General features: G+C 46.9%; 2 protein-coding genes and 1 non-coding gene across 3 annotated transcripts; 1 reads left to right on the top strand and 2 right to left on the bottom strand.

Annotated features, from left to right (window-relative positions):
• Window positions 1–9,460: 9,460 nt before the first annotated feature.
• On the bottom strand, window positions 9,461–14,465 carry hapln4 (hyaluronan and proteoglycan link protein 4). Its single transcript, XM_067229835.1, has 5 exons — window positions 14,343–14,465; window positions 13,241–13,367; window positions 12,368–12,730; window positions 11,559–11,861; window positions 9,461–10,036 (listed from the first exon to the last, which is right to left on the bottom strand). The coding sequence occupies exons 1-5, from the start codon at window positions 14,346–14,348 to the stop codon at window positions 9,663–9,665; spliced, it is 1,173 nt and encodes a 390-aa protein (XP_067085936.1). The 5' UTR covers window positions 14,349–14,465; the 3' UTR covers window positions 9,461–9,662.
• Window positions 14,466–14,807: 342 nt separating this feature from the next.
• On the top strand, window positions 14,808–14,880 carry trnaa-agc (transfer RNA alanine (anticodon AGC)). The gene has a single exon. It is a non-coding gene; the product is annotated as a tRNA-Ala (tRNA).
• A 2,017-nt stretch (window positions 14,881–16,897) lies between these two features.
• Window positions 16,898–26,039, bottom strand: tm6sf2b (transmembrane 6 superfamily member 2b). The gene is made up of 10 exons (XM_067229999.1): window positions 25,960–26,039; window positions 24,014–24,117; window positions 21,577–21,674; window positions 21,361–21,464; window positions 20,760–20,842; window positions 19,936–20,060; window positions 19,658–19,759; window positions 19,181–19,273; window positions 17,346–17,465; window positions 16,898–17,146 (listed from the first exon to the last, which is right to left on the bottom strand). The coding sequence occupies exons 1-10, from the start codon at window positions 26,037–26,039 to the stop codon at window positions 16,898–16,900; spliced, it is 1,158 nt and encodes a 385-aa protein (XP_067086100.1).
• Between the last annotated feature and the right edge of the window lie 1,849 nt (window positions 26,040–27,888).

The following is a 27,888-nucleotide window of genomic DNA, read 5'->3' as shown; positions in this document are numbered from 1 at the left end:
AAAGAGCCAGAACAGAAGAATAGCCTCTGTCGGCTATCAGCCCTTAAAATCTCTTTCAGAGGATTCCTAATGACTGAGGAGGTTAGGAGCCCTGCTCTGTCTGCTGGAGATGACAGGGGTCTTTAAACCCGGAAACAGACACACAGTGACCTGTCACACCGGTCTAGCTTGGCCGTCTTTGAGATGTCAGTCTAGTATTGGCTTGTTTCCTGTCTGCTTGTCTCTGCACACCAGACAGATGGACTGTGGGTGGTCCGATGCTCTCTGGGCATGTAAATGAGTTGCGAATACAGGACAGGATGACAGTATTGCTGAGTGGGTGTGTAGAGTGTGTGTGTGTGTGGGTGTGTCTGTGTGTGTGTGTGTGTGTGTGTGGGATCAGGAAAACCAAACATGAGCAGCTGTGATTGTATCCCGATGTCTGATAAGGGCTCAAGTCAGACAAGCACGCACACGGCCTGCAGAGAGAGGTCATGTGAGGAGAGGGATCCAATCAGGAGAAGCAGAGAGAGGTCATGTGAGGAGAGAGATCCAATCAGGAGGGGAGAAATCCTGACGTCTTTTTCCGAAGTGTGCTGTTTATTTTTTATCCTTCGTCCTCTTGTGTCTGTTTATCAGGAGAGACATGAAAGAGATTAGATAATGACTGAAAGAAGAGCAAGTCCCTGGGGTTTCAGACCCTAGATAGCAGGGGCAGGGAGGGACAGTTCCACCCTCAAACAGACACGCACAGACACTCTCTCAAGTTCCAGACACTCGCTCCCACGCTCAAGTCTCAATCTCTGCATTTGAAGCCCTGCAGACGGATAGTCGTCTGTTTAACTGCAAGCTTTAATTATGAAGATGAGTTGCTAAACAGGGGTCTCTCCCAGCTGTCTGCTGGCTCTCCACACCACTCCTCCCACCCCTCCCTCTCTCCCTAGCCCTCTTCCTCTCCATGCACTTGAGGCCTGGAGGAACTTGCTTGTTTCATTTTCCCTCGTTGCGGGAGGAGTAGGAGCGGGGGGGGGGCACCCTAGCATTCGTAAGCCCGAGGCGTCACCCTTGCCCTTATGTTTACCGCGTGCTCAGAGGTGACAGGAAGCAGATGGAAGGGGTGGAGGGGGGTGGGGACGTGGGGAGGTGGAGCGCTGGTTCTCGGGTCTATTCCTGGCCCCTCCGTGCCGGCGCCAGACATCCATCACTGACATCTCCGCGGGGCCCGAGAGAGACCGTGGCGCTCCACAGCACCCTCAGTGTCAGGTCTCTGTCTGGGGAGACACAGTCTCCACAAGCTGGTCATGGCTCATCACTGCTGGGGACATGAGTCATAAATGAGACTTTGCTGTTGGGTTGACGCCGTAAGCTGGCTGAAGCAAAGCCCTCGCTTCTCCCAGCTTAACCTTCTGACAATGACAAACTGATAAGACTATAGGGGTGACCGTTCCTATTGATTTATTAGTTGGGTTTGTCTTGGGTTTGCATCAGCTGGTGGGTGGGATAGCTTAGATATCATGGATCTGTACGGGAAGTGTCCATTAGCTGGTCTCTGCTGATTATCCTCTGCAAACTCTGTCTCTCTCTCGGTCTCTATCTCGCCCTCACTCTACCTCTTGTCTCTTTCTCTCTTTCGGTCAAGAGACTCAGAAGTGGACCGTAAATTGAGAAGTTATCTGCACATTAACGTCGGAGAGTTTAGGTTCTGCCCTTACAGACACGAGACAGACAGAGCCGAGGGTGGAAGCTTGGCTGGTGTTAGGAACAACAAACATTCTGAGACTTAGTTTACCTGTACAGGGTTTTTAACTGCTCCAAAGGGCCTTTGCCATTGCGTGTGTTTGTTTGTGTTTGTTTAGACTCCGACATGAGAAAGGATTCATAGCTATTTGCAAACTACCAGTCTTTACTGTATCACCTCTCTATGTAGTTTTTCGACACAAGCTAGACAGTGCTGAACCTAACTGATCCACAACCTTCACCGATGCTGTTCTCTCTGTGATGTAAATACTCTGTGGGATTTTTGATTTTCTTTGAACTCTGGTTGTGTGTTTGTTGTTTAGATTCTATGGACCATATTCATACAAGACAGACAGACAAACAAACACTGTGTGAATCTGGTCCTGAAGTTTTTGTGTGTATTTATTGATGTTCTTATGAATTCCTGTTCTGTCAATGTATTATATTCTTTACAAGACAAATGATCATTAAACACCTTTGATTGGATCTGTAACCCAGTTGTGTGGCTGTGAGTTTTTGTAGGAGTTGTGTTTAGCGGGTTATGATAACTTTTTAATCACAGACTGATCACCTGATTGGATGAAAACAGACATGAAGATGCACAAAATAATGTTATTTTCTGTTCTTGAAGAGGCCCAGCCATTAGAAAGACCTATTTGTATCTTTGTCAAGAAAATACAGGAGAGCATCCACAGCCAGAACATAACACTACAGTAAACCCTTGCATTTGAATTAAATACCCTTTTCATTTACATTTAGTCATTTAGCAGACGCTCTTATCCAGAGCGGCTTACAGTAATTACAGGAAGTCCCCCTGAGGCAAGTAGGGTGAAGTGCCAAGGACACAACATCATTTGGCACGGTCGGGAATCGAACTGGCAACCTTCAGATTACTAGCCCGATTCCCTAACCACTCAGCCACCTGACTCCCCACTCTTTTCATATAATGACAGCTGGAGGAAACAGCCCTATGAGGGGGGTTGTTTCATTTAAGACGTTTTATACATGTTCTTTCTACTGTTTATCCATGAAACATCTTCACCTTCAGGCTACTTATAAATCCCACCTCGGTTTGTGTTTCTTCCTAGCCAAGAGCATCCCATTTCTTCTCATTATGTTAAAATCACGGTTGCTCTGTTTTGGTGGTGCTGTATTGATTTGTTCCAGGGCATAGACAACATTGTGACCTTATGTGGGGAGAGATGTGTTTTTCGAAAAGCCTGGAGGATTATTCAAAGTGCAGAGGTATTGATGCTGCTTACCAGGACTGCTGTAGTTTGATTTCTATTCTGAACAAATTTGTGTTCAGTCTGTTTCACTTCTCCAACGCTGAAAAGGGCAAGCGGCCGGCACTCGTAAGAGAGGGAGAGACAGATGGAGAGAGAGAAAAGACAAACGGGAAGAAAGAGAGAGGGGAGAAAGGTAGAAGGGAAGCGACGTAGCCAGAATAGAAAGAGGAGAGAGATAAACAGAATGAGAAATGGAGGAGTAAGAGTAAAAGGCGGGAAGGAGGGGGAGGGGAAGATGAGAGAGAATAACAGACGAGGCCACGATACACGCCCGTCGTACCTTTCAGAGGCCCACAGACGGATTTCACTTGAGCACATTCCCCCGTTTGCTCACTCGTTCAATAACTGCCAGTGCTCTCTCATTAAACCAAAAAAAAGATAACTCGCCCTGTCACAAGGACATCCAACTTTGTTGCACAAGTTCACAATCATCTCTCAGCTCTGCGGCGCGGCCTCTTCAATCTTTCACTCTGCTTTAACATCATCATCATTGTATTTTAACATTGTGGACGTTTCCACTCCCTAGTTGTTTTTTTGAATAGAGAAAGGATTTTTTTCTCTTTCTTTCTTGACAATGTCTCTTTTCTAAGGGCTGTGTGGTGTTTGCTAGGCTGTGGCGGTTCCAAGGGCAGACAGCCTGCTCATTAAACCTGTCGGTTAAGTCGTTTCCTTGATGCAGAACGTGAACACGACCTTCAGCTGTCCTCTTTTCCAGCAGCACAACAACAACAAGCACACAGCAAACAATCACAGATTAAGGAAATAATTATTTGAATCTGCTCCCAGTTCTTGTGTTTTTTGGGCCCAGACTGTCATACTGTCAGCCCTAAAATAAGATAGCTACGTGCTTATCAAATAAACGGCTTCTGTTGTATGCTGCTAACCAGAGAGGTTTAAAGTTTCCTGCAGTGTTTTCCCCTCATCCATAATCTGTTGTCAACAGTGACAGGACCCTGATGTTGCATAATCTGATTGGGATTCATGAAAGAAGAGGGCTTGGAAGATCAGGGATCTAAAAGCATGGTAACTGTTTGTCCATTTGATCTCGCCTCGCGTCATTGTAATGCTCATTTGGCAAGCATGACCAAATCCATGGGGGTCGTTGACATCTTCCCACAAAATCTCACAATGACTCAGCCAAAGTTGGGAGATATAAATCGCGAATATGCATCTTCAGCTTTTTACTAGGCGGATATAGATTACAAGAGAGGCCCAGACTCTGTACACCACCACTGCACACAGCTTGTCCCAATCAAAAGGTTAATATGCATCTGAAGTCCATTTATCTCCCGCTCCACAGCCCCCTCTGATGAATGGACCCAGCCCTCTAAGCTTTGCCGCTTCAACTGCATTTACAACGATAATGATGTTTGTGCAGATGGTGCGGCATCAGCCCACTAATAGCTTTTAGAGGAGTGTGAGAAGCAAAGCCAATGAAACGTCAGTTTGAACCCGGTCTTTTATTACGTCTGCTGGCTCTCTTCAGTTCTCCAAGCCGTACGTGCGCGACCGGCGAAGCTTTGTTGCCCGACCGTGACGGATTATCCGGAAATCTGACTTCATTAAAGCAGTTTACCGCGTCTCCCGACAACTGGATTTTCAGGGCTCTGAAGCGGGAGGAGAGAAGCCTTGGTGAGGATGGAAGCAGCCACTTGTCTTTTCTCTGTAATAGTTTTTAACTGCCGGTGGCCGGTTGTTCCACTTCCCTCAGTACTCTGGTAAAAGCAGCAGGGAGTCAGGTGGCTGAGCGGTAATGGAGTCGGGCTAGTATTCTGAAGGTTGCCGGTTCGATTCCTGGCTGTGCCAAATGAAGTTGTGTCCTTGGGCAAGGCACTTCACCCTACTTGCCTCGGGGGGAATGTCCCTGTACTTACTGTAAGTCGCTCTGGATAAGAGCGTCTGCTAAATGACTAAATGTAAAAGCAATGAGGTATTAAGTTTAATAACTGGTAGTGGTGGTTGTGCTTGAGATGTGGAAAGTGGATGGTTCGATCCCAATGTCAGCCAATAGTAACATTTTGCGAGCTGTCGTCAGGTTGAAAGAATATTGTAGAAATGCAACCATTTTTTGAAAGAAAGTTTTGAAAGCCAAATGTTTGTAGGTTTCACTTTCGTAGTCAAAGTTAGCAGGGGGTGCAATTCCTGGCAAGGCCCAACCCAGAAATGCACGCCCCCTAAAATGTATGTTCTGAAAATCCTGGCCTGTACCCAGCTAGCTTTCAGTTAGGGTAACTGATGGCGGTTGTGCTTGATGTGTGCAAGGTGGAGTGGGAAGGTTTGAAAAACAAAATTTGAAAGAAAGTTTTGAACAACAACATTTGTAAGAAAGTTTAGAAAAAAAGTTTCAAAACTTTTTCTTCACATCTGGAACTGATAGCTGTCGTCAGAATATGTCACACAGTTTATTTTATGTATGATTATAGGCCTATAGGCCTACATTCTAATTGTATATTTTGGTAGTCTAGCTTGTTAAGTTGTGACCAATGAGGTAGCCTAATTTGTTAAGGTGTGTTCAAGTTTCCTTGCTACCAACCATGGAAAGAGAAAGACATGGAGGAAAAAAGTTTGATCGATGTTGGTGCGGAGAGACTAAAACGAAAAGAATGAACTCATTAAAACGGATGTATAGTGTTGTTAGCTATTTCCTATAGAGTTTTCGGAAAAAAACTATTTAACGCGTTCGTCGAGGCCTTGAAAAGACTATTGCTAATAGAAGATCGCCGTTTTCGGGTTCAACTTCTATGTGAGTGCCTTCAGTGAGGACGATGACCGAATGGTGTTTCAGAGTTTTTCCAGAGGACATATCTGTGAATCGTGAGTAAGCAAAAGGGGATTTTTTGGCGGGATCTTTCGGGGGTTGAGCTCCAATGTTTACCAATATGTACGAAACTTGCTAAATATTAATGCCTTTTGAATCTTTAAAGTTTGACTAATACATGTGACGATTGAATTTATGGAATTGTGTTGACTTGATTGTGTTGTGTTGATTGTTTTGGTTATTACTCGGTAAATGCATGGGACTGCAAAATGTCTATAGGCCTAGTAGTACAGGTTAGGTGAGGTGTTTCACAGTCATAGAATACACCTAACAAACCAGGGCTGGTGCTTTTAATCGCACTAGACTTCAACTAACAAGTCACATTCAGGTGTGTCAACGGAGCACAGCTCCAGTATGGTCATAAGTTTACAATTACTATTTTAGTAGTAGTTTAGTACTAGTTTCCTATTATCACTAACAGGTAAACAAAGGGTCCCCCACACACACACACACACACACACACACAGAGACACTGGAAAAGTGTAAAGATGCTGTCACTGTGAGGTTATGGGTGTGATGGGTGAGGAGGATTGGTCTTTGGGTTAGTCATGGACCCTTGGAGATTCCTAATCCTTTGTTTTCCAGTAGGAACACAATAGCTCTCTTACCAGCCAATCTTGTTCCTTATTCCTGCAGCCCTTGAGTCAGATGAGGTCCTTTATCACACTGCATTCCCCTCACTTTTTCTCGACCCCTTTGTTTTTCTCTCTCTCTCGCCCGCTCACAAACACCCTCTAGTCATGTGTACCTCCCCCCTGGTTCACTTCATTGCCTTGGTGTTTCTGCTGTCTTTTCTACCTTTCCCACACAAACACGCACATGCGCGCACACACATGCACATGCACACACACACACACACACACACACACACACACACACTGCCTCATTCCTGCAGAAAAAAGGTTTGGATTGTTTCATTAACCTCCCACTACTCGTTGTCGACCCAATCTGGGATTGCTGAAACAGCCCAGTGAGACTAGCGTATTCTCACTCTAGATCTCGGGCTGAAGCTGCTTTCAATCGCATCCAAACAGCAGGACTGTGTCTGAGAGAAAAGGAGAGAGAGGAGGGAGGGGAGAGAAGATGGAGAGGTGGGGTGGGGGGGTGAAGGGGTCTGGGTAAACACTGAGGAACCTTCTTTTCAACTGCACTGCAGGCGTAGACGACAAGGCCTTCGCAGGCTCACATTCATTATCCACAAAACGCTTCATTAGATGGTAAACACTTTCAATTACCTCAGCAGAGCTGAATATTTAAATGGCCGCGCTCCAGGGAAACCTTCTGCAATTTTGCCAATTAGTCTTTCCAGCAACAAACTGTTTCTAATGCAGAGCACGTACATCCGGAATCTTTTTAGTAGATTACTCACTGCCCTGCAAACTGTGTATAACGCATATAGGGAAGTTGTTTGGGGAAAAGGTGTGATTTGTGAAGTTGTTTATGAGTATTGGATATCATTCACATTGAAACTGATGGGATACCTTGAATTCAGTTCCGGTACTTAAAGGTACCTTTTGTAGTTTTTTTTTTTTAAGTACTCTCTCTGTAATAACAAAAATGTTATATAGAAGTCCAAACTTCAATATTATCTTCTATAGTTATTTTATTTTACAACTTCAAAGTATAAAACAAACTACTGTAGCAATGAACTACTCTAGCAAACAGGCTTCTGGCTGCAGGCATGCTATATTGAGAGTCAAATCAATTTATCCAAGTTTGTTTGTTTATGGAATCATTAGTGAGCGCAGGGCTGCTGTTAAAGAAGATTGTTTTGCCGCTGCAACACTGACATCAGAGCCAAGCTGTGTATACAGCCACAGTATATAGAGGGAGTCGTCAGGGAGCTGAGGGGGCAGATGGGGAGAGAGACTGTCCGTCCGGACAGGCAGGGATTCAGCTTGGGCCGCACCTCTGGTTCAGATCTTCCAGCTGACGCTCGTCCTCTCAGGCCTGTGTACTACAAGCCCGACCCCTGACCTCTTGCAGAGGCTGATAAATGAGACTCGAATGAAAGCGAGCATGGCCGTCTGCACCCCAGTTTACTCTTGGGAGGGGGGGGGGGGGGGTGGCTGGGGACCCAACTGCTATTGGGTCACCTAATTTCATTTCGTGCCCGGGGAAGAGGAGGAGGTCTGCTGAAATGAAAATAGCATCCATTCGCCGTTCCTGAGCTTGAAGTGAAAGATTTTCTTCCATCTCTTTACCCCCCTCTCCCACATAGCTTACCTTCCCCTCCCCCCCCTTAACAGACCCTTCTGCTGTCGCTGGACCGGATGTTTTATTCTAATCATTGGTGGTTAATGTTTCTGTGTTTCTCATTACTTAGCAAAATAATCACTCCATCATGAGACTTCGCTACTTTTCCGCAACCTCGAGCTGGCTCCACATTGCCACGGCAACGCCGCTGTCACTTGTCCCGTCTGTGCTCCCTGTAGCAGCCCCCCCCCCCCCAAAAAAAAAATACAATAAAAAACTTTCGACAAAAAAAAACAAGAAAAAGGTGAAGAGTGTAGGTAATGAAGAGGCAGAGACAGGATTCTAGTCACATCACAGATTTAATCACCTGTATTGTCAAGGCTTCGTTCCCCCACTTGGGAAGGTTCCCTTAGAGAAAACTTTACTCCTCATACATTCATAAATAAAGACAATGGCAATGCGTCCACTGGGTAAAATTGTGCTCTCTGGTAATAGAACGAGGAGTGCAGAACAGATGACTATGGCTGCATAGCTCAGAAGGTAAACAAGCGGCTTGAAGGTTCAGCAAGTAGCCTATCTAAAGAGAACTTAGTTCAGGTATCTCAGCCTGCAGTCCCACAGATCCTGATAGAACATGCTGGCTGGACTCAGGCTAATGTAAGAGAGCCGGCTTAGGAGAAAGCAAAGAGCAAGAGTAGTATTCTATGTAAGCTTTTTGTGTTCTGGTAATCTATGCCAATGTTGTAACTTGTGTACATGCATGTTGAAGAGGGGGGTTATGTACCAAACCTGGCAACCAAATGGATGAGGCTTCATTGGCCGGGTGGAAACACAGTAAATGCTGAGCATCCCTAAGCCATGCCATGCTCTGCCAAATCTCATGCTGGCCCCTGACACATACAGTGGGCTGCATGAGCATGAATTGGGTTTGTAGCTAATTATGTCTGTCTTAATCAGACCTCTGATGGTGTGTTTTAAACAGCCACCCCTCTATCTGCCTGCCTGTCTGTCTGTGCTGGCTGCTAATTAATGTCTCTCTGGTTGTTCAGAGTATTTTATTTCTCTTTTATCACAGAAAAACTCTTCTCTTTTTCCCCTCAAACCCACAGGGACAAAACGGACTGTGTAAGGCGAGCGCACACACACACACACACAGGCACACAATGTGATGAACCAGGAAAGTAATGAAAGGCTTTCTAACCGGATGTGCCTGGGTTCTAATCAGTTGTATTTAAGCTTGTGGTAGCCAGCGATGATCGCAGAGACTCTCTCGCTCCTACGATGACGGACTGTCTGACACCTCATTTACCAGAAAACAGAGAAAGACGTCCCCTCTGATTTACATTTACATTACATTTACATTTAGTCATTTAGCAGACGCTCTTATCCAGAGCGACTTACAGTAAGTACAGGGACATTCCCCCCGAGGCAAGTAGGGTGAAGTGTCATGACCGGGAATCGAACTGGCAACCTTCAGATTACTAGCCCGATTCCCTCACCGCTCAGCCACCTGACTCCCACGATTTAACACTGCCCATGCTTCTCCTCCCTGGTAAATCTCAGAACTAGTCTCGTCACTATGCGTTTTAGAAAGAAGCCATGGATTGAGTTGCTGTGTTGGTCGTCTGCCTAGCCTTTCCGCTCTAAACGGACCTGGTTGTGTTCATGGGGAGGTCGTTGCTGCCGTTCCTCAGTGCCGGGAGCCGTGTGGGTCTACCATCCGCATCAACTTTGTTCCTGCGGAAGCAGAAGACCCCGTAGAGGCGGAACTTCTTATCGGGGAAGCCCAGGTTGCGGACGCCGGGCTGGGCTCCGCCACAGCGGGCGCGGGGGTTCACTATGGGGTACCGGATGCTGCCGTCCTCCAGCCAGCCGGCCTCGCAGCGATCCAGAAGCTGGAGCTTCCAGGCGGCGTACAGATGCCCCACCTTGGCCACGGACGAGCCGTCGCGCAGGCAGGCCTTCACAGCCTCGGCGTAATTCACCTTCTTGAAGCGCTTCAGGAAGTAAACCTTACCTGGAGCAGGGAGAGAGGAGGGGGGGGGGGGTGGGGGGGGGGGAGAGCAGGGGATGAGGGATAAAGGAGAGAGAGGAGAGAGAGCCACCTGAGACTACAGGAGCCCCGAGGGCAGGGTCTCTCCGCCCAGGCTCTCCGCCCAGACTAGGTTGGGTCTGAGCCTTCTCCTGCAGTGTGTGGACTACAGTGTGTGGACTGCAGTGTGTGGACTACAGTGTGTGGACTGCAGTGTGTGGACTGCAGTGTGTGGACTGCAGTGTGTGGACTGCAGTGTGTGGACTGCAGTGTGTGGACTGCAGTGTGTGGACAGAATACTCAATCAAGCCCACATCCATTCAGCGCAGGCTGACGCTCCAGCTCCAAATCGAAAAGCAATACTTTACCCATGGACGGCCCTTCTGGCTAAAATTACTCTAAAACGCTTCCATTTATACTTTAATCTCGCCCAGAGGGACGAGTTTTCGCCTCGTTAATGTTACAAAAATGGTCTTGCAATTCGCAGTTTGACCTGAAATTAACTGTGTTCTGAGAACCTAACCCAGGGAACCAGAGTCGGTACCAGAGAACTCCAGCGCTTAGCTATCGATTCACCGTTTGTTTATGCGACTTCTGCCTGTTAGGGAAGAACATTGTCTCATATTTCCCAGAGGCCCACTCTGTAAATGCCCTCCAGATGGTGTGTAACAGTATCGGCCACAATCGTTCCTGAAGCTCCAGTCTTAGGCCAAACTGTCCACATGAATTACCTCACGGTGGTGAGGATGGGGGGGTTCTGATCTCCCTTCATACATACAGTCTGTTCACCTCAGACCAGCTTTTATGTTCATAGGAATTCGATTTTTGTTTTCTAAAGAACAAAGGGATTATTTTGTTTCAAGGAATGCATACAAAATTATTATTCTTTCTGTCGTCGCCATTGCCCACAGTACTTTTCACAGACTCCATGCTATAAATCATCTTTTTGCCAGAATGAAATGATTTAAATTCCCCTGTACGAGATGTTTTATTCTGTCAAGGCCCTGCGCAGAATACTGCTGTGCCCTCGAAACTTCAACCTTTCCTGGGATTCTTCAACTTAGTTTGGTTTCGTCAGTCTGCAGAAGGCCAGGGGCGTGTTCCAGGTCTCCCACACTGTCACACTGTTGTGTGGGTGTGATGGGTATCAAAGAGGCCCAAATGAAAGAGTGGCCCTGTGGTCCTTCTCATTGGGCAGAATAAACAGTCTGATCTGAATCCTGGGGCCTTAAGCCTGCCAGATCACAGGAAGAGATCTGAGGCCGTCCCCCGTGGAAGGCAGTAACGGGGCTGCCCCCCCCCCCGCACAAACGGAGAACATTCACCTGTTCTCTTCGCCTTCATCTCCACAGATCTGATCATTAACAGGTAGGAAGAGACCACCTAAAAGCACAGTTTAGGACGTACTTAATTTGACGTCAGATCACTGCAGAGCAAGGAAGCAGCGGAGAGGAGAGAGGAATGGACTCCGGCACAGTACAGAAGTGCGGCAAAGACACACACTCACCGTTAAGGTTGGAGGTGAAGCAGAAGGCGTCGTAGCGCTCGTCCTCCTTGTGTCTGTAACCGTAGTTACGGACCCCCGCAGGGGTATCCTTCCTGCCACACTCGTCCCGGGGGTGGGAGATTGGGTACTGGACCGAGCCATCCTCCAGCCAGCCAGCGTTGCACCAGTCCAGCCCCTCCAGCCAGGCCTTGTGTAGCTGGGAATGGGAGGCCAGGATGGCATCTTGGCCTCGGCACGCCTCCTCTGCCTGCTGGTAGTTGAGCTTGTAGCGTCCCACTGGAGTGTAGTAGGGGAACACCACGCCTAGAGGGATACAGGGGGCGCCGGGTCACTAGAGCGCCTGTTTCGTTTTGTATAGCCTACATTTACATTTACATTTAGTCATTTAGCAGACGCTCTTATCCAGAGCGACTTACAGTAAGTACAGGGACATTCCCCCGAGGCAAGTAGGGTGAAGTGCCTTGCCCAAGGACACAACGTCAGTTTGCATGACCGGGAATCGAACTGGCAACCTTCGGATTACTAGCCCGATTCCCTCACCGCTCAGCCATCTGACTCCCGGATACAGGGGGCGCCGGGTCACTATAGCGCCTGTTTCGTTTTGTATAGCCTAAATAATGCCTCAGTTAAACTTGCTCTAAACTTGTTCTTTAATGAGTGTACTTTGTTTCCCAGCAAATGTACTTTATATTTACATACATGTCTGTCGTATTTACTATGACACCTGTTGGTATGCGAATGCTGGGTAACAACAAGCATGTCCGCTTCCTAAAGCAGGTCATGATTTCATCCTTGGATATCCGTCTGACCTTCAAGGTCGAGGTTAACGAATCCCGTGTCGTCCTCCATGTCGTTGGTCACCTCGCACTCGTAGCGCCCGTAGTCGTCCAGCGTGACGTTGTGGATGACCACAGAGGCGTCTTCCGGGCCAGCCTGCTCCAGGGACACCCGTCCCAGGTACCCCCCGAACGCCCTCTGCTGGCGGCCCAGTGCCACAAACACGTCCACGAACTGCAGCGCGTCCGTCACCTTGGTCCACTTGATGCGGACGTGGTCCGGGTCGGAGTTCTCGGGCTCGTGGTGGAACCGGCAGGGCAGCGTGATGGAGCCCCCGCGGTGACTGACCACCTTACCGGGAGCCGTCTGCACGATCACCGCCCCAGTCTCGTCCTCTACCGGGAGGGGAAGGGGTTGGTGTGAGTTTGAGTCGCCGCGAAATAACGGACTTCTTATGTTGTGGAGTTAGCTACTTAGGCGAAGACGAAAATTGAACCAGGTCCAGTGTTCTCACTGCAGTACCTACGCCCACCTATCGGACCCAGGAGGTCTGGTTTATGTTACTGGCACACAGGCTTTGCCTTAGACTTTGTGTGTGTGTGTGTTTGTTTGTGTTTCGTGCTCTGCTTCTAAGGACCTAGCCATTAACAACACAAGAGAGTGAAGCAGCCAAGCTGAAGGAGTCGCTAACAGATTTTCATTCCTACTCATCTATATTCCTGAAGGAGATCTCACTCTTGGCAGTACTCTTAGCTTTAGCAAACATAACAGCTGCTCTTTTTTAATAGTTTTTCTCTGCGGGATAAAACGTATTTTTCTCCAGAGATGCAGTATGTGTGTGATTGGAAAGCCATCTTTCGGCTTGTTAAGAACGCTGTGAGTTGGAAGAGAAGACGAGATCTTACCGAGTACGTGGACTACCCTCCTCCTCCCTTTCTCTAGATCTGCTGGGAGGGAGGTCACGGACAGGGTGGCGAGTAGACAGGTGAACGCCGCTATCCCCGTGGTCAGGACCGGGGCCTTGGTGAACACCTGTAGGGGGGGCAGGGACACACCCAGTGGGGGACGGATTCATAAGGGTCCCCTGGAGCCCGGAACCTTCCAGTGGCATGCCAGGGAGGGTATTTTTTTTTTTTTTTTTTGGGAGTTTTTCCTTGTCTTCCTTGAGGGTTTAGGTTGGTTGAGGGGCAGTTCTATGGGCATATGTTAAGCCCTCTGTGACATGCTTGCGTGTAAAAAGGGCTATACAAATAAATTTGATTTGATTCTCACAAAAGTATTTTAGGTTTCACATAAACACTCGTGGAAATAAATGCTGAAACGGTTTCATGCTGGCTGTGTGAATAGAGTTGCTCATACGAGGGGGTTTGGGCAGGGGGTGAGTGTGGGGTGAGTGGAGGGGATTTGAGTTAAGGGGTTGACCTGTAATGAGGCATTTCTTATCAGTCGGTTGCAACAGTGAGGGCAGATGAAAAGATAGCGATGAAAAGCTAAAAAAAAAAGTACTTGGCTGGATATCATGGGAGAATATGCATATACGGTAGAAATGTAAGGTCATTTTGGGCAGAGTATATGTAGTATGATTGCCCGATCAAATATTATGCGGTCTATGTTCATAGTGGTTGTCTGCGCAGTAGCTTACAAAATGATAGACATTAGATAAGTAGGCTTATAGGATGTTTCTGGAATTTCAGTACAATGTCATGAACGTCATATACAGCATTTTGCTAAAGAAATCTTCTTTGTTATGCACTGAAAACAATTATTATAATGCTGAAGGACTGACTAAAAGAGCAGAGCATAGCCTATGTTACGATGACACTCTTCATTAGAGTTCGTTGAAATTCGAACGCACGATCAAAATGATGCAGGTTTAATCTACATGCGCAACTGTGCTGCCTGCAGGATACACTCTTATCAAAACTAAACAATCCACAATGACATCCCATGCAGTAAAAAGTGCGCATGACACAAGGAACCAAACCACTAGATCACATGATAACTTACCATCATCGTGAATAAAATACTTTCTGGACGAAGTTAGATGTGCCGTCGTAAACTGCGTGCTTCAGATGGGCTAATGGTGCAGTAGTTGACTCGGATCCCCTCTCTACTGCGGTAGTCGTTTCTTGTCCCATTGCTGTTTGATTATGGCAATGCAGGAGAACTGCTGACGGACTGAATCTCCAGGATAGTGGGACGACTCCCGCGTACCTCATGTTCAGCATAATGACGTGGGAAACCCGTTCAGTTATACAGAGCTACAAGCAAATCAGGATATAGCCCAGTGTACAAATAACTACATAGTATACTTATGTATATGAATGTTCTTGTTTTTTTGTCATTTTTTATATTGTAATTTTTATTTTAATTGACGTGTCTTTCTTGAGTACGCATTCATTCAAGTAAAATGCGAAGAATTTACTGACCCCTTATGGTCGGCTTGATTTTAAGTATGTCATTTGCTCCACCGGGGGATTAGCTCAAATGGTAGAGCGCTCGCTTAGCATGCGAGAGGTAGCGGGATCGATGCCCGCATCCTCCAATAACATTTATTGTTTTGTTATGAAAATATAGGAATCGATGCCCGCATCCTCCATCTTTTTTTGTTGCAATGTGTCGGAAAAACATATACAGTACATAAACAAACATCGGAATAATGTGAATCTATTAATATTTCTTAATCATTATAACAATATATATTATATATTATCATCAGCACAGTTACGTCTTAAAAGTTTAATTTCCCCCTCGAACTAACAAAGTTTTGTGCACGACCTATAACGAATTGAAATGTAAGCAGCGATAAAGGAATGATATAATGGGATGATATTATGGAAACGAAATGAAGAGTAGAGTTCACATAGGCCTACATTTCAAGTTTCCTTCCTCCAGTATTGCTCTCCTCACACCCACAGATATTGACGCTGTCTAACCCTGCCTGCCTGAATCTGCCTATGTTTGTTTAGCCTGTGTGCTATATGCAGCTGAGGCAGAGCTCTCTGGGACCCAGGCTGAGCAGACATCTGCAGAGGGGGGCAGGGAACGTCCCTAGTGGCTCCCATCGTGGACAAGGCTGCTCTGGAAGTCCACATTTGTCTGTCAAACAGTGTTAGAGAGAGAGAGAGGAGAGAGAGAATAATGCTAGCATCTGCAGGCAGACCGTTCAGTGCTGCTATACATCAGCATGACAAAAGCTGCTGAGTGGGAATGGATGTGTGTGTGTGTGTGTGCGTCTCCGTGTGTGTGTGCGTGTGTGTGTGTGTGGCTCATTCTGACCCATATGTGTGCTGTTGGATGAGGACCTCTTAGGTATTGATGATACTCTATACCACATTTATCTCTGTTTCGAAAACGCTTGCTGTTCTGTCTTCTCAATTACCTGTCGTGGGTGTATTGAGTGGTCACATGGTAACCTCAGGATGCAAAGTATTTTCCTAAATGAGCACAAAGTATTCCCGCTTTCACACCTACTATATAAAAAAAAAATGTATTTCCAGCATATGCACTTGTTACCTCTGAGTGTCTGTTAAAACTAATCTCTGGCATACGCCATGTTTAAGTTTATTCCAACTTAAATCTTTACAGGATTTACAGATTCAGGGTCTGCACTGAGATGAAATGTTTCTGTATTCAGTGTTCAGTTGTTAGCCAGTGAGTCGTGTATTGCAATTAACCCAATAACAGCATCATATAAAAAAAAAACACTGGCTGTAATTGGTTGTGAAGGAACCCGAAACAACTATATTGGTGTGTTATGCGACAGAAAACACGCCTGCCAAATCCAAATAGGATTCATTGAGTTTCCTTTTATAACAGAACAATAGACAGGGAGGGGCAAAGTTCACTGCTGGGTACCCACACAGAAAATAGAATACAGTGACATCACTTAGACAGGGAGGGAGGGGAGGAGGGAGGAGAGGAGAGGAGGGAGGGGAGGGGAGGGGAGGAGGGAGGGGAGGAGTAGAAGTATCTGAAGACATTACACAAAAGTGAGCTTGACAAAACCCGCCCCAGCCTGGTGTACCTGTTATTAAGCATTTCCATTTATGAGTGTGGCGAAAAGACTGGCAACATGACAGCTCTGCGACGGTGTGTTTGGCTGGGAGCGCCCGGTGAGGGCGAATGTTGACTGAGGTGTTTTGCCAACCACAACACAGAGACTGAGCCTCACTGGCCAATCAGATCGCTCTGAGGTTAAGAGCCGCAGCTGAACGAACACCATTTAATCGTTGGTTCCATGTTTTATAGAAAAATGTCTCCCCTCTCCTCCCCTGGCTCCCTCTCCTGTCACCTTCCTTCCTCTCCGACTCTCCTCTCCTCATCTCCTCGCCTCGGTTATTATGAGTGTAATCCTTGAGTTCAAACTGACTGAAACGAGCAGAAAACCCTACGTAGTTAATGCAGAAATGGGTTTTCCATACCTACTGATCTGCGACAATCATGTCTAACAAGCAGAGAAGATTCGTTTCACCTCTCTCGTGTTCCCCTCTGTATTGATTAAGATCTGTGTGGGTTAAGCACATGGGTCTCATGCAGTATACTTTACTAAAGATTCCCATTCAAGAGCTCTTAATCTTGTTGGTTATCAAGGTGTCTTTCTCCTTGCTGTAAGGCAGCCCGGTCTGGCCGGGGAAGGAAGACACAGTGAGGAAGAAGTTGGGGTTTTCGGTGCAGCGCATGGCGATGATCTGAGGGATGGCGACGTACACCAGGTTGGCAGCCATGACAACCAGGAAGGCGTCTCCAGGGATACGATAGGGGGCCATTGTACGAGAGTGGAGGGAGCCTCCCATATGGGCAAACTGGCACTGTAGTGGAGAGAGAGAAAGAGAGAAGTGACCATGACTAATTACCATTCGAGCTCATATGACGGATAACCACAAGGTCATTTAACTGATAAGCATCCAGGTTACAAGACTGATAACTACTGTGGGTATGCGACAGAAAAATCACTAAGGTCACGTGACTCATAACCAACGTGATGGATCCGTATGTCCGTGAGCGAACCTGGGCCATGGCTCCGGCGAAGAACACGCTGAGGTCAGGCATCCAGTTGCAGCCGGGCTCCACGAGGCCGTACACCAGCGCACCCAGGAGGGGCACGCCGTAAAACAGGAAGTGCAGCATCTAGGATCGGAGAGAGAGAGAGAGAGAGAGAGAGAGAGAGAGAGAGAGAGAGAGGAGAGAGAGAGAGGAGAGATGGTGGTAAGATGGAGAGAGACAAAGCGAGAGAGAGAGAGAGAGAGAGAGAGAGGGGGGGGGGGAGAGATGGTGGTAAGATGGAGAGAGACAAAGCGAGAGAGAGAGGGGGAGAGATGGTGGTAAGATGGAGAGAGACAAAGCGAGAGAGAGAGAGAGAGGGGGGGGGGGGGAGAGATGGTGGTAAGATGGAGAGAGACAAAGCGAGAGAGAGAGAGGGGGAGAGATGGTGGTAAGATGGAGAGAGACAAAGCGAGAGAGAGAGGGGGAGAGATGGTGGTAAGATGGAGAGAGAGAGAGACAGAGAGAGAGGGGAGGTGGTGGTAAGATGGAGAGAGACAGAGCGAGAGAGAGAGAGAGACAGAGAGAGAGGGGAAGTGGTGGTAAGATGGAGAGAGACAGAGAGAGAGGGGAAGTGGTGGTAAGATGGAGAGAGACAGAGAGAGAGGGGAGGTGGTGGTAAGATGGAGAGAGACAGAGCGAGAGAGAGATTAAGAGAGAGAGAGACACAGAGACAAAGTGTTACAATTCCCTGTCTCACAGGGGAGCTCTGACACCTCAATGGACAATTAATACAGTCCATCCTCATCTCCTGTAGAGCCGGACCAGGGCTGCAGCAGATGTAGTACCCCCACAGAATACTGATGACCACCACTGCAGCCAACGCACTTTTGGAAGTGACTCTCACTTCAGTGGAGAGCATTTGCAGCATGAAAGTCAGTTTACTGCAGGTGTTGCCGTGTGGACGTATACCCCTGAGCAACGGCTTTCATTCGGACTCTGCCGTCCGGATGAATCCTAATGAACTGAGCCCAGAAGCTGAGAGCCAATCACAAACACCCTTCAGTGTTTAGGAGTGTGTCTTCTCTGCTCCTGGTCATGTCTGCTTGCTGTGGTTTATCACCGTCAATGATTAAAAAGGTCGGTCAACGCAAGAGCAGTGCAACCCTGAGAAATCCCTTTCTGAACACACACAGACACATACTCTCACACACACACACACACATACTCACACACACACACACGTACTCACACACATACAGCTTTGGCATGCACTCAGACGTGTAGTGACACACACTCACGCGCACACACACATACACACGTCTCCCACCCACCGCGCTGCCGGGCTCAGTGGAAGGATTAGCTTATCAACTTCTCAGCATGCAGCTCCCTGCCTGATCGATGAACCGCCATTGTGCCAGGACTCGAGCCGCAGCAAGGTCTTTGGATAACCTATTGACTCGTCTAAGAACCCCCCCGACACGACTCGGAAAAACAGCTTGCAGATGAAGGAAACCTTCGGGCTGTGATTCTATCCAGTCACCGCAGTGCAACTCCAGACTAACAAATGAGAGGGGCACAGGGAGTCACAGGCCTCTCGCCCCCGACTCATTGTTGCTGTAATGATGAAAAATAGCGGTGTAATCACTTCTGGGAGACACGCAGAGAGAGGGGGAAGGGGGAGAGAGAGAGAGAGAGAGGCAGAGAAGTAAGAAAGAGCCACTCTTCTAGGAAGTTGCTGCTGATCTCACCCAACATGGTGGCGGGGCGGGCATGTGCTTACTTCGACCCGAGCGAGGCTAGGTCGTTAACGTAGGCCGCGGGCGCTGCGCTCAAGTAGGCCTGATGTCTAAATTACCCACCATAACCCTGGGGTAGCCCACGGGGTCCTTCAGGTAAGGCTCGTACTGCTTGAGGTAGATGGTACAGGCCTCCAGGGGTGCGTCAAGAGCCACCTGCAGGGGGGGACACAGCAGGGAAGGGTTAGTCTGTCTGCCCAGCTGCTGCTAGAACTTATTTGGTTACAATATTTATGACACTAATGACACCTCTGTAGGGGGAGAAGGTACTGTATCGGCTATTAAAAGTGAGTGCGGATCTTTCGGTGGATCTGCTCACGGCACGAGCAGCTAACCAGCTGTCTATCGGATCGCATGCCACATGAATATGAAGCTTAGTGTTAGGCTCTGTTCCCTGGTACTACTCTCCCCCACTGGGCTGGGCTCACTAGCATTCCCTTCATGTTTCACTTGACGAAGAAGGAACCAGTGTGAAACCGTGGCCAGGAGCTGTCTAGTGTCATTGGGAGGAGCATTAGGACGAGGTGTCTAGTGTCTCACCAGGCCCCTGAAGATGGTGAAGGCCATGGCAGCCAGCGCCAACAGCACCAGCATCAAGTCCTGAGGACGCCAGATCAGCCTCATGCATTGTACGAACATGGCCTGTGAAAGGAGATGGGTGAGTTTCTATAGTCTGATGAGGTCATAAAAATAGACAATTAGCCAAGGTTTTAATAGATTGTTTTCACCTGTCCCCTAAACACTGTTTAAGGAGTGGAGCCTTTAGATGAAGGAGCAGATTCCAGAAGAATAAACATTTACTACATTTTACAACTTACATTGTATCCACCAGTCAGCTGCTTGGACTTGGCGCTGGTGAAGACTGAGATCGCCCCCCATACAGGCACCAGCAGGAAGGGGATGTTGAGCCAGAAGGCAGGGCGAATATCTGACCCGTGTTTACCTACCAGGGAACAGAGACGAGGAGAGGAAGACATAGAAAGAGGGCGAGAAAAATTAGGAGAAAAGGTTAGGGAGAGGGAGAGAGAGGGGGGGAGAGAGAGAGGGGGGGAGAGAGGGAGGGGGGGAGAGGGTGGGAGAAAGAGAGGGAGGGAGGGGGAGAGAGGGATGGGGGGAGAGAGGGAGGGGGTGAGAGAGGGAGGGGGGGGGGGAGAATGCCGTTGCTTCATCCCAGGGATTCTAGAACAATGAGTTCCACGATACTTCCAGAAGTAGAGCATTCTATTTTTAACCGTGTTGAAAGGTGACATGAGTCTCACACACGCTACAGTGACGAGGCTCTGCCAAAAGAGGATCACGCAAAACGCATATTTAAATGTTTTATTCTAACCCAGTTATGACTGTAATTAATTGTAATCATGGCCACATCTTAAGTAAATGGGTGACTGATAAACAAAACGTTTTGGTGAGAACGTCACCCAGAGATCGGTGTGATCTCCCGCAGGTTTTGGCATGCCGTTTGAAACTTCCAACAACAGATGCCTTGTCTATTTTCGCTTTGTTCTGTGAAGTACAAAGGCGAGCGTGTGCTGTGTGTTCCTGTTCTACGTCTAAACTGTGACACTGATGATACGAGGCAGGCCAGATGTTCCATTGATTTCCAGGCTGTCGTGCTGGGATGGAGGAGGGAAGAGGAGCTCACCTACAACGATTCCGGTGACAAAGATACTCATGTTGGCCAGCAGGGAACCGGCCCAGAAGAGACCCATGATGCGATAGTCCTTCCTGGATGGAGGAACCACAAAGTCAGTGCTCTGACTATGAATGTCTACATTTACATTTAATCATTTAGCAGACGCTCTTATCCAGAGCGACTTACAGTAAGTACAGGGACATTTCCCCTGAGGGAAGTAGGGTGAAATGCCTTGCCCAAGGACACAACATTATTTTGCACGGACAGAATCGAACCGGTAACCTTCTGATTAATAGCCCGATTCCCTAACTGCTCAGGCACCTGACTCCCTTTCACATATAACTACGTACAGTTTATCAATGAGATACACTGTCAATAGGACAATTCACAATGCAGAAGATACACTTAATATTTATCTACAGTAGAAGGGTTTCTAACGTCTAACCCAAGGACTCTGTAGGAAGGGGGTACAGTAGACATGGACAGAGTCAGGCGCCCAGCATTATTCTCAGGATCCCAGACAAGCATGTTCAAGAGCTGTGCGTAGTCACCGAACCACCTCTGTTACATCCACTCAGAGACGACGAGCTGAAGGCCAGGCGACCCTCACCTCTCAGTGATGCGGCAGATCATGAACAGGTACAGGATGAAGTGCACGATTCCGTCCCAGTAGCACATCATGATGCCGTAGGCTGTTCCAAGGTACGGCTCCCCCTGCAGGTGGAGGAGCGGTACTGTCAGGAGAGCTGTGAGGCCGTAAAGATCTTTGAAAGTGGGGGGCCCGTGTAAAAGATGGCACACAACAGAAGACATTATAAATACTGACCGCTTTCTGGTAAAACTCCATGAATCCAGTGATCCAGCCGTCGTGTTGCAGAGCACTTACAAGGTCGATGACACACGTAAAGGAGAAAACTGCAAACGCTGTGGAGGCCAGAACAAAAATCGATATGTTTTCATATGGAGATGGATGAGAGAGAGTGTGGGGAACGGCAATAATTTTAGAAAGTAGTTCATTCTAAAGCAAGTCAACAAGGTCATTTATATTTAAATGCCTCAATTACACTAAAAATGAATTGTATTAATGTGTAACAGTTTTTCAGCCCTCTTTGTTGCAATGGACATAAACTGATTGCATTTGTAAAATATTTCAGCATTGGTAAAAGAAAAGCCCTCGTACAATATGTTGAGGAATTCAGCTCAGAAAACTCAAGTTGTTAAGCAGCTCTAGGGAGAGAACAATGATCGTTATGCTCCCATTGTGGTTATGATAAAGAGTGAGCTTATCCTCTATGTAATTACTCAATCTGCACTGTCTCAGTCTTTCATAAACTGAATAACAAAGTTCTTTACTTCTTGTAAAGACGCTCTGACAAGACTGGATGGGTGAAAAATGCAACCTCTCTTTCCCCTCATGAGACTTTCACTCTGTCTCTCTCTTTCTACCCCCCCTCCTCCTCCTCCTCTCTCGATCCCTCTCTCATCTATCTGTGTTTAAAATATTTCCCTGCAACCAACCAGCTATTGATTTCCAGGGCTGTGGAGAGAGAGATAATGATGTCCTCCAGCAATAGAGGTTGGAAGGAGATTTATATTGGGAGCTGTGGGCTGAGTTTCCCCCAGGTTAAGAGCCCAGCTGTGAGAGCGAGGGCACCTCTGCCAGGCATGGAGACAGACTGGGCCTGGGTCTTCTGCCTGCAGCTCTGCCTATAAACCAGGGAGACACCTAATCGTAGGCCAGGGAGGGAAGTTGCCAGAGAAGGCTCAAGTATGGCAGGCCAGATAAACTGGAAACGCAGTGCTGATGCAGACACTGGCTCTCTCCTCTGTAGTTTACAGCTCTGACCCTTTAAGGAACTCTGGACGGTCACCTTCCATTGATAACACTTACTTATTGTGACACTTAACAAGACGTATTTACGGCGTTCTCTTTGGAGCCGGCAGGACGAGGGTAAAACAACTCGTACGTTTCCAAGCACGGGAATACTGTAGGTTTACAGAGACTCTGTAAGAGACGCAGACTAAATGGGTCCTCCCTCCATTTTGGCGGACGTCCTTGTCAATGACCCCACCGTGCGTCTGAGCGAGGGGGAGGAAGGCTCTCTCACTCTATCAGGCTCCAGCGCCGTATCCCATCTACCTTCCCATTCTGCCGTCCGCTGATCAACACTGTGATAGCGACACACACACACTGTCTGCTGGCGACCCTGTGGCCCTGTAATCCTCAGGGAGGGGGGGGGGGGTTATCTCTCGGGGTCTAACAAGGAAGTCAGGTGGCTGAGCGGTGAAGGAGTCGGACTAGTAATCCAAAGGTTGCCAGTTCGATTCCCGGTCATGGCAACTGACGTTGTGTCCTTGGGCAAGGCACTTCACCCTACTTGCCTCGGGGGGAATGTCCCTGTACTTACTGTAAGTCGCTCTGGATAAGAGCGTCTGCTAAATGACTAAATGTAAATGTAAATGTAAATGTCTAACAGGGAGGTCAGCAGGGAGGATTATGGGTCGGTGTTGTGGTGAGGAGCCATGCAGAGCCCCCGGGGGTGATCCTGGTGGGTTGTAACCCCGGAGAGCTGGCATGGCCGTGGGCACTGGACACTCACGACCGCTTCTCAGACGACGGATGAGATGCAGGAATTTTCTATTGTCGTTCCGATCAGGATGAATCGCAGTGGAATCTATCCGTTTGTTCTTTCAGAAAATTCCGATGATGGCGATCAATTAAAGTACTACATTTAATGACGTGGAGCTAAATACAATTTGCCAAGTCGTCAAACACTATGTTGGGTTGGTTAAATCTTCGGGCTCTGATAGCATAGCAGAGGGCTGTTGAAACAACATGAGTTGGGAAAGCCTGTCTTGAGCTACTGAGGTATTTAATTTCACATGCCTTTGACGTATGTCGAGTTATTTAAACAGTTGCTACTATGAGATTGGGTGTGTGTTGTAAAAGACCACATTGTTGGTGCCCCTCCACGTCATCAGCGAAACAATGCCAGTCTGCCTCCCAGCTTAACCAGTGATCCTATTGTAGCTAAGAAGATTTCAAGGCTTCAGCAGACTCACAATGAAAACAATTCATCTGGCTCACATGAGGGCAAAAGAAAATCTGGAAATCGTATAAGTTCACTGGAATCCAACCCAGCGAACACCGTAGTAAACGGAGAGAAATGTTTCTTTAGACGTTTTCAAAATCAGGAAAGTTGAGCTTGGAGACATGAAGCATGGGAATGTTGTGAAATAAATAATCAGAGATCATACAATACCGAAGAATAGGAGGTCTTTTGGTGGGTTACGCCATGCCATCAGGAGGTACACTAGAAACACAAACACCAGCACTGCAGCACCGACCTGCAGGATGACATAAGGTCTGAGGGGACAGAGAGGGAGGGAGGGGGGACAGAGAGAGTGAAGATAAGATATTAGGGACAATCAGTGTTATTCAAATGCTGTTGTACAATGTCTCCATACTTTCAGTCGGAGCTTTCTAAAGAGCAATCTCCCACCAATTTTCTGCCTCATTCTCTCTCTCCCAATTAGTTTCCATCTAAGGTCTCCTCTGCACTGTTAATTAATGAGTGATTTACATTTACATTAAGTCATTTAGCAGACGCTCTTATCCAGAGCGACTTACAGTAAGTACAGGGACATTCTCCCCGAGGCAAGTAGGGTGAAGTGCCTTGCCCAAGGACACAACATCATTTGGCCCTGGCCGGGAATCGAACTAGCAACCTTCGGATTATTAGCCCAATTCCATAACCGCTCAGCCACCTGAATCCCAGATGAATGGGAAGATGGAGGGAGCCATCATTACGCCAACACCCAGAGCTCAGGGAGGAGCGGGAGTGGGAGAGTCTCGGATGTGCGAGTCACTGAGGACAGGAAGGGCTGCATTGCTGCCCAGGTGAGAGGCTGACAGGGAGAGGGGGACCCTGGAGAGGGGGACCCTGGAGAGAGGAACCCTGGAGAGGGAGACCCTGGAGAGGGGGACCCTGGAGAGAGTCACCCTGGAGAGAGTCACCATGGAGAGAGTCACCCGTACCTCCCATTCGGTCACATGCCACAATCGCAGTGCTAGAGAAAGATGAATGTGCTCGAGGCATCCCCCTGTAAACAGCATTCCTCTCCAAACGTACAATGTGTGTAGAGGAAACCAAACAACAAGGCCAAGTATAGTTAGTCCACATATTTAAATTTTAGGTATATGTTTATTGTATGCACCTTCCTGCCAAAGCAAATTCCTTGTCTGTGCAAACTTTCATGGCGAATAAATCCCTTTCTGATTCTGATTCTGATTCAAAGGGAATCTCCCAAGCTGTACCTCCGGATAGAAGATTTATGCACACAGAGCTGTTTGTTTGCAAAGCGACACAATACAATGCACATTGCGTGTCAGGAGCAATTCATCAAACTCCTCCTTGCTGCCTGTATTGATTGTCAGTATACACAGAGTGCCAGCACAAAGATTCACCAAGGGGGAGGATGACGTGTGCTCAAAAAGAGAAAAATCTCTCTGACAGGGGAAGGCTTGAAGAGTGGTGCCTCCATAACTATCGTAACTAGAGCCCGCAATTCATTCTTGTTGAATGTTGTTCGTGTTGCAGCCCGAAAACATCCATCATGTGTCACAGCTCATCCTTTCCCAACTACAGGCCTGTGTTCGCAACAACAAAACACGTTTCCATGGCGTGCCTCAGATGGCGTGCATGGAATTTGACTTCGACATTCAATAGGCCTACACGAGTCTTATAATCTGTGCAATTTCACCATCATGACATGGGTTTAGACGACGAAAGTACGAGTTGGCTAACACAAGTACGACTCACGGAGTTTTACAGATTTCGACATGTTTTTTTGGGGGGGAGGTGAATTAAGAAATCAATGCGGTACACTCACGAGCTGATAGTGCCCTCAAGCGGTGAGAAATAGAATGTTCCGCATTGTAAAGGTCATTACCTGCACAATTAAATTGAGAAGACGTAGCCTATAGGCCTACTATTGTCCTATATTAATATATATATATATATATAATTACTTAACAATCTATCATATAAGTGTATACAATCTATCATACATATGAGATGGCATTCGAGTCTGTAGTCATCCTATGGAGCTACGTTGAAATGATTGATAAATACAAACTGTGGAAGAGAACAGTTGAAATAACCGTTATGGTTAAACAACCTTTTTGATTAGAAAAGTGATCACTTACTCTTGCAACTCCGGAACATTGTTCATAGTATAGAGGACCCCGAGGGCCGTCAAGGAAAATAGGAAAACAAATACTTCCATCTTTTCAAAAGATGAAAAACAGTCCCTGGATAAATATCAGCCGCTGTGAAGAAGAAAAAAAACATACATGCAATCGATCTTCAACGATCTGTACTAACTTTACCTACTACTAAAACGTTAACTATGTTGGCTACTATGTACAATGTAGCCTAATATCTATTTTCTATATTTGATTAAAAAAATAACAAATAAGCAATGACAGCAGTGTTGATTGGTTGAATGGGTAGAATATTAATATCAAACATAGTGAAAGAAAGAAGAACACCAACTCTTACCGTCTGGCTGGTCTTTGGGTGGATTAATCAAGTTCTGGCTTCCCTGGAACAAACTCTGCGTTAACAAGGGGAATTATGACCTGGACACAAAGGAGCTTTTAGGGCAAGTTATGCAACTTGGTTTGTCAGAGATTTACATAATTCGTATCAGATGTGGTCCACTTTAAGCACCTCATTTTTAACCGCAATAGCCTACATTGTGTTTAGCTTTATGGGCCTATACTGTGCTTCATGAAATGACTGCGCATTGATTCTTAAATTATTTTAATCTTGATATCATTTGAGTAGGTATAATAGACGTGACACATTGTGTTCAATTCAAACTTATCAACCCAAACCAAATTTAGGCATAATTACCTTTCAAAAGTTATTGAATTGATTTAGCAATCCACTGTCTTTTAGTATTATGGAAATGGTTTGCAGTGTTGACATTACATGTTGTGTCCAGAAGAGGGCGCCATATCCAAAAACCAAGAGACTGCTCAAGGAATTTTATATAAAATATGCATGAAGAGGATTCATTATAATTGTAAACGTTTAAATATTTGATGACACATATCTCAGATTTAAGTGTGATCCCACAAGCAGCACCTTGCAGGATCTGCACCTGGTACTTACATAAAGATAAGATGAAGATGTCTTATTATAGTATGTACATACATACAAACACACACCCCCTATATGTGTGTGTGTGTGTGTGGGGGGGGGGGGGGGTCAGGATCTGAACCAATACTCTGTGTGCTGTCCATTCCGTCAGGTAGGTAGCATGGTCCAGTATTTTACCCCAATTATATACTTGGGCACTTTTTCACTGTTGTCTTAAGGATGGCTGTCATCACAGGACAGACTTTACAAAACACTGTTCTGTCCTAACCTGTCCCCTGTCGACCTGCTTGTGAGAGACAAACATAACACACACTGTGCTCCTCTTCCTCCCCATTCCATTGTTGACAAAAAAATTGCACTGTTGTACCAGGAAGGCCTCGGATATATTTACTGGAAACTACTGGACCTCTTCCAGTTGCATCGTTCGATACGTCATCGGGGAAGGATGCATGTGACAAAAGGAGAAACAGCAACAAAGAAGCACACACAAGCTGCAACTCCTATTGGTTCATTATCAAATACAGACATTGGGCCCAACACTTAATCTCAATAAAATTAATATAAAAAGTGCATTCTCCATATCGGTCAGATTGATTGTGGGCATTGTGGAGGTGATTAGTGAATAATCATTTAGATTTGAAGGGGGGAACCTATAAGAGTGCAGGTGACGGCCAGGTATAAGCTTGTGTGGCCCAGTGACTCATGTAAGGGTGTAAAGTACACATTTATAGGCTTACATACAGGGAATAAACACACTCACACTAATATTAACCCTATGAATGGTCTTGTTAAGCGTTTCACAGAGACAGAACACTATTCTGTAGCAGAATTAGCCTACTCTGATGGCTTATCCTGCAGTTCTGATGGGGTAACATGGCCATCTATGTCCTGACACATGCAATCAGATCCATTCCAGGCATACTATTTTCAACTAGGGCGTAGCCTTGAAGCAAAGGAAAAGGGCAATC

Source organism: Osmerus mordax, chromosome 26 (assembly GCF_038355195.1).
Source record: "Osmerus mordax isolate fOsmMor3 chromosome 26, fOsmMor3.pri, whole genome shotgun sequence".
Lineage (NCBI taxonomy): Eukaryota > Metazoa > Chordata > Actinopteri > Osmeriformes > Osmeridae > Osmerus > Osmerus mordax.
Note: the sequence above shows the minus strand (reverse complement) of the source record. Positions and strands in the feature narration are given on the sequence as shown.

Bases quoted from the DNA above. Each gene is read 5' to 3' on its own strand.
- hapln4 (XM_067229835.1), bottom strand. The intron at 12,731-13,240 runs GTAAGATCTCGT...CCCTCCCGGTAG, and splicing joins GAGGGTAGTCCACGTACTCG to AGGACGAGACTGGGGCGGTG. The intron at 10,037-11,558 runs GTGAGTGTGTGT...TCCCTGCTCCAG, and splicing joins CTTCACCTCCAACCTTAACG to GTAAGGTTTACTTCCTGAAG.
- tm6sf2b (XM_067229999.1), bottom strand. From the start codon at position 26,039: ATGGAAGTATTTGTTTTCCTATTTTCCTTGACGGCCCTCGGGGTCCTC. The intron at 20,061-20,759 runs GTGAGCTCCTCT...GTTCCCTGGTAG, and splicing joins TGTCACCGGAATCGTTGTAG to GTAAACACGGGTCAGATATT. The intron at 19,760-19,935 runs GTAAGTTGTAAA...CTCCTTTCACAG, and splicing joins AGCTGACTGGTGGATACAAT to GCCATGTTCGTACAATGCAT.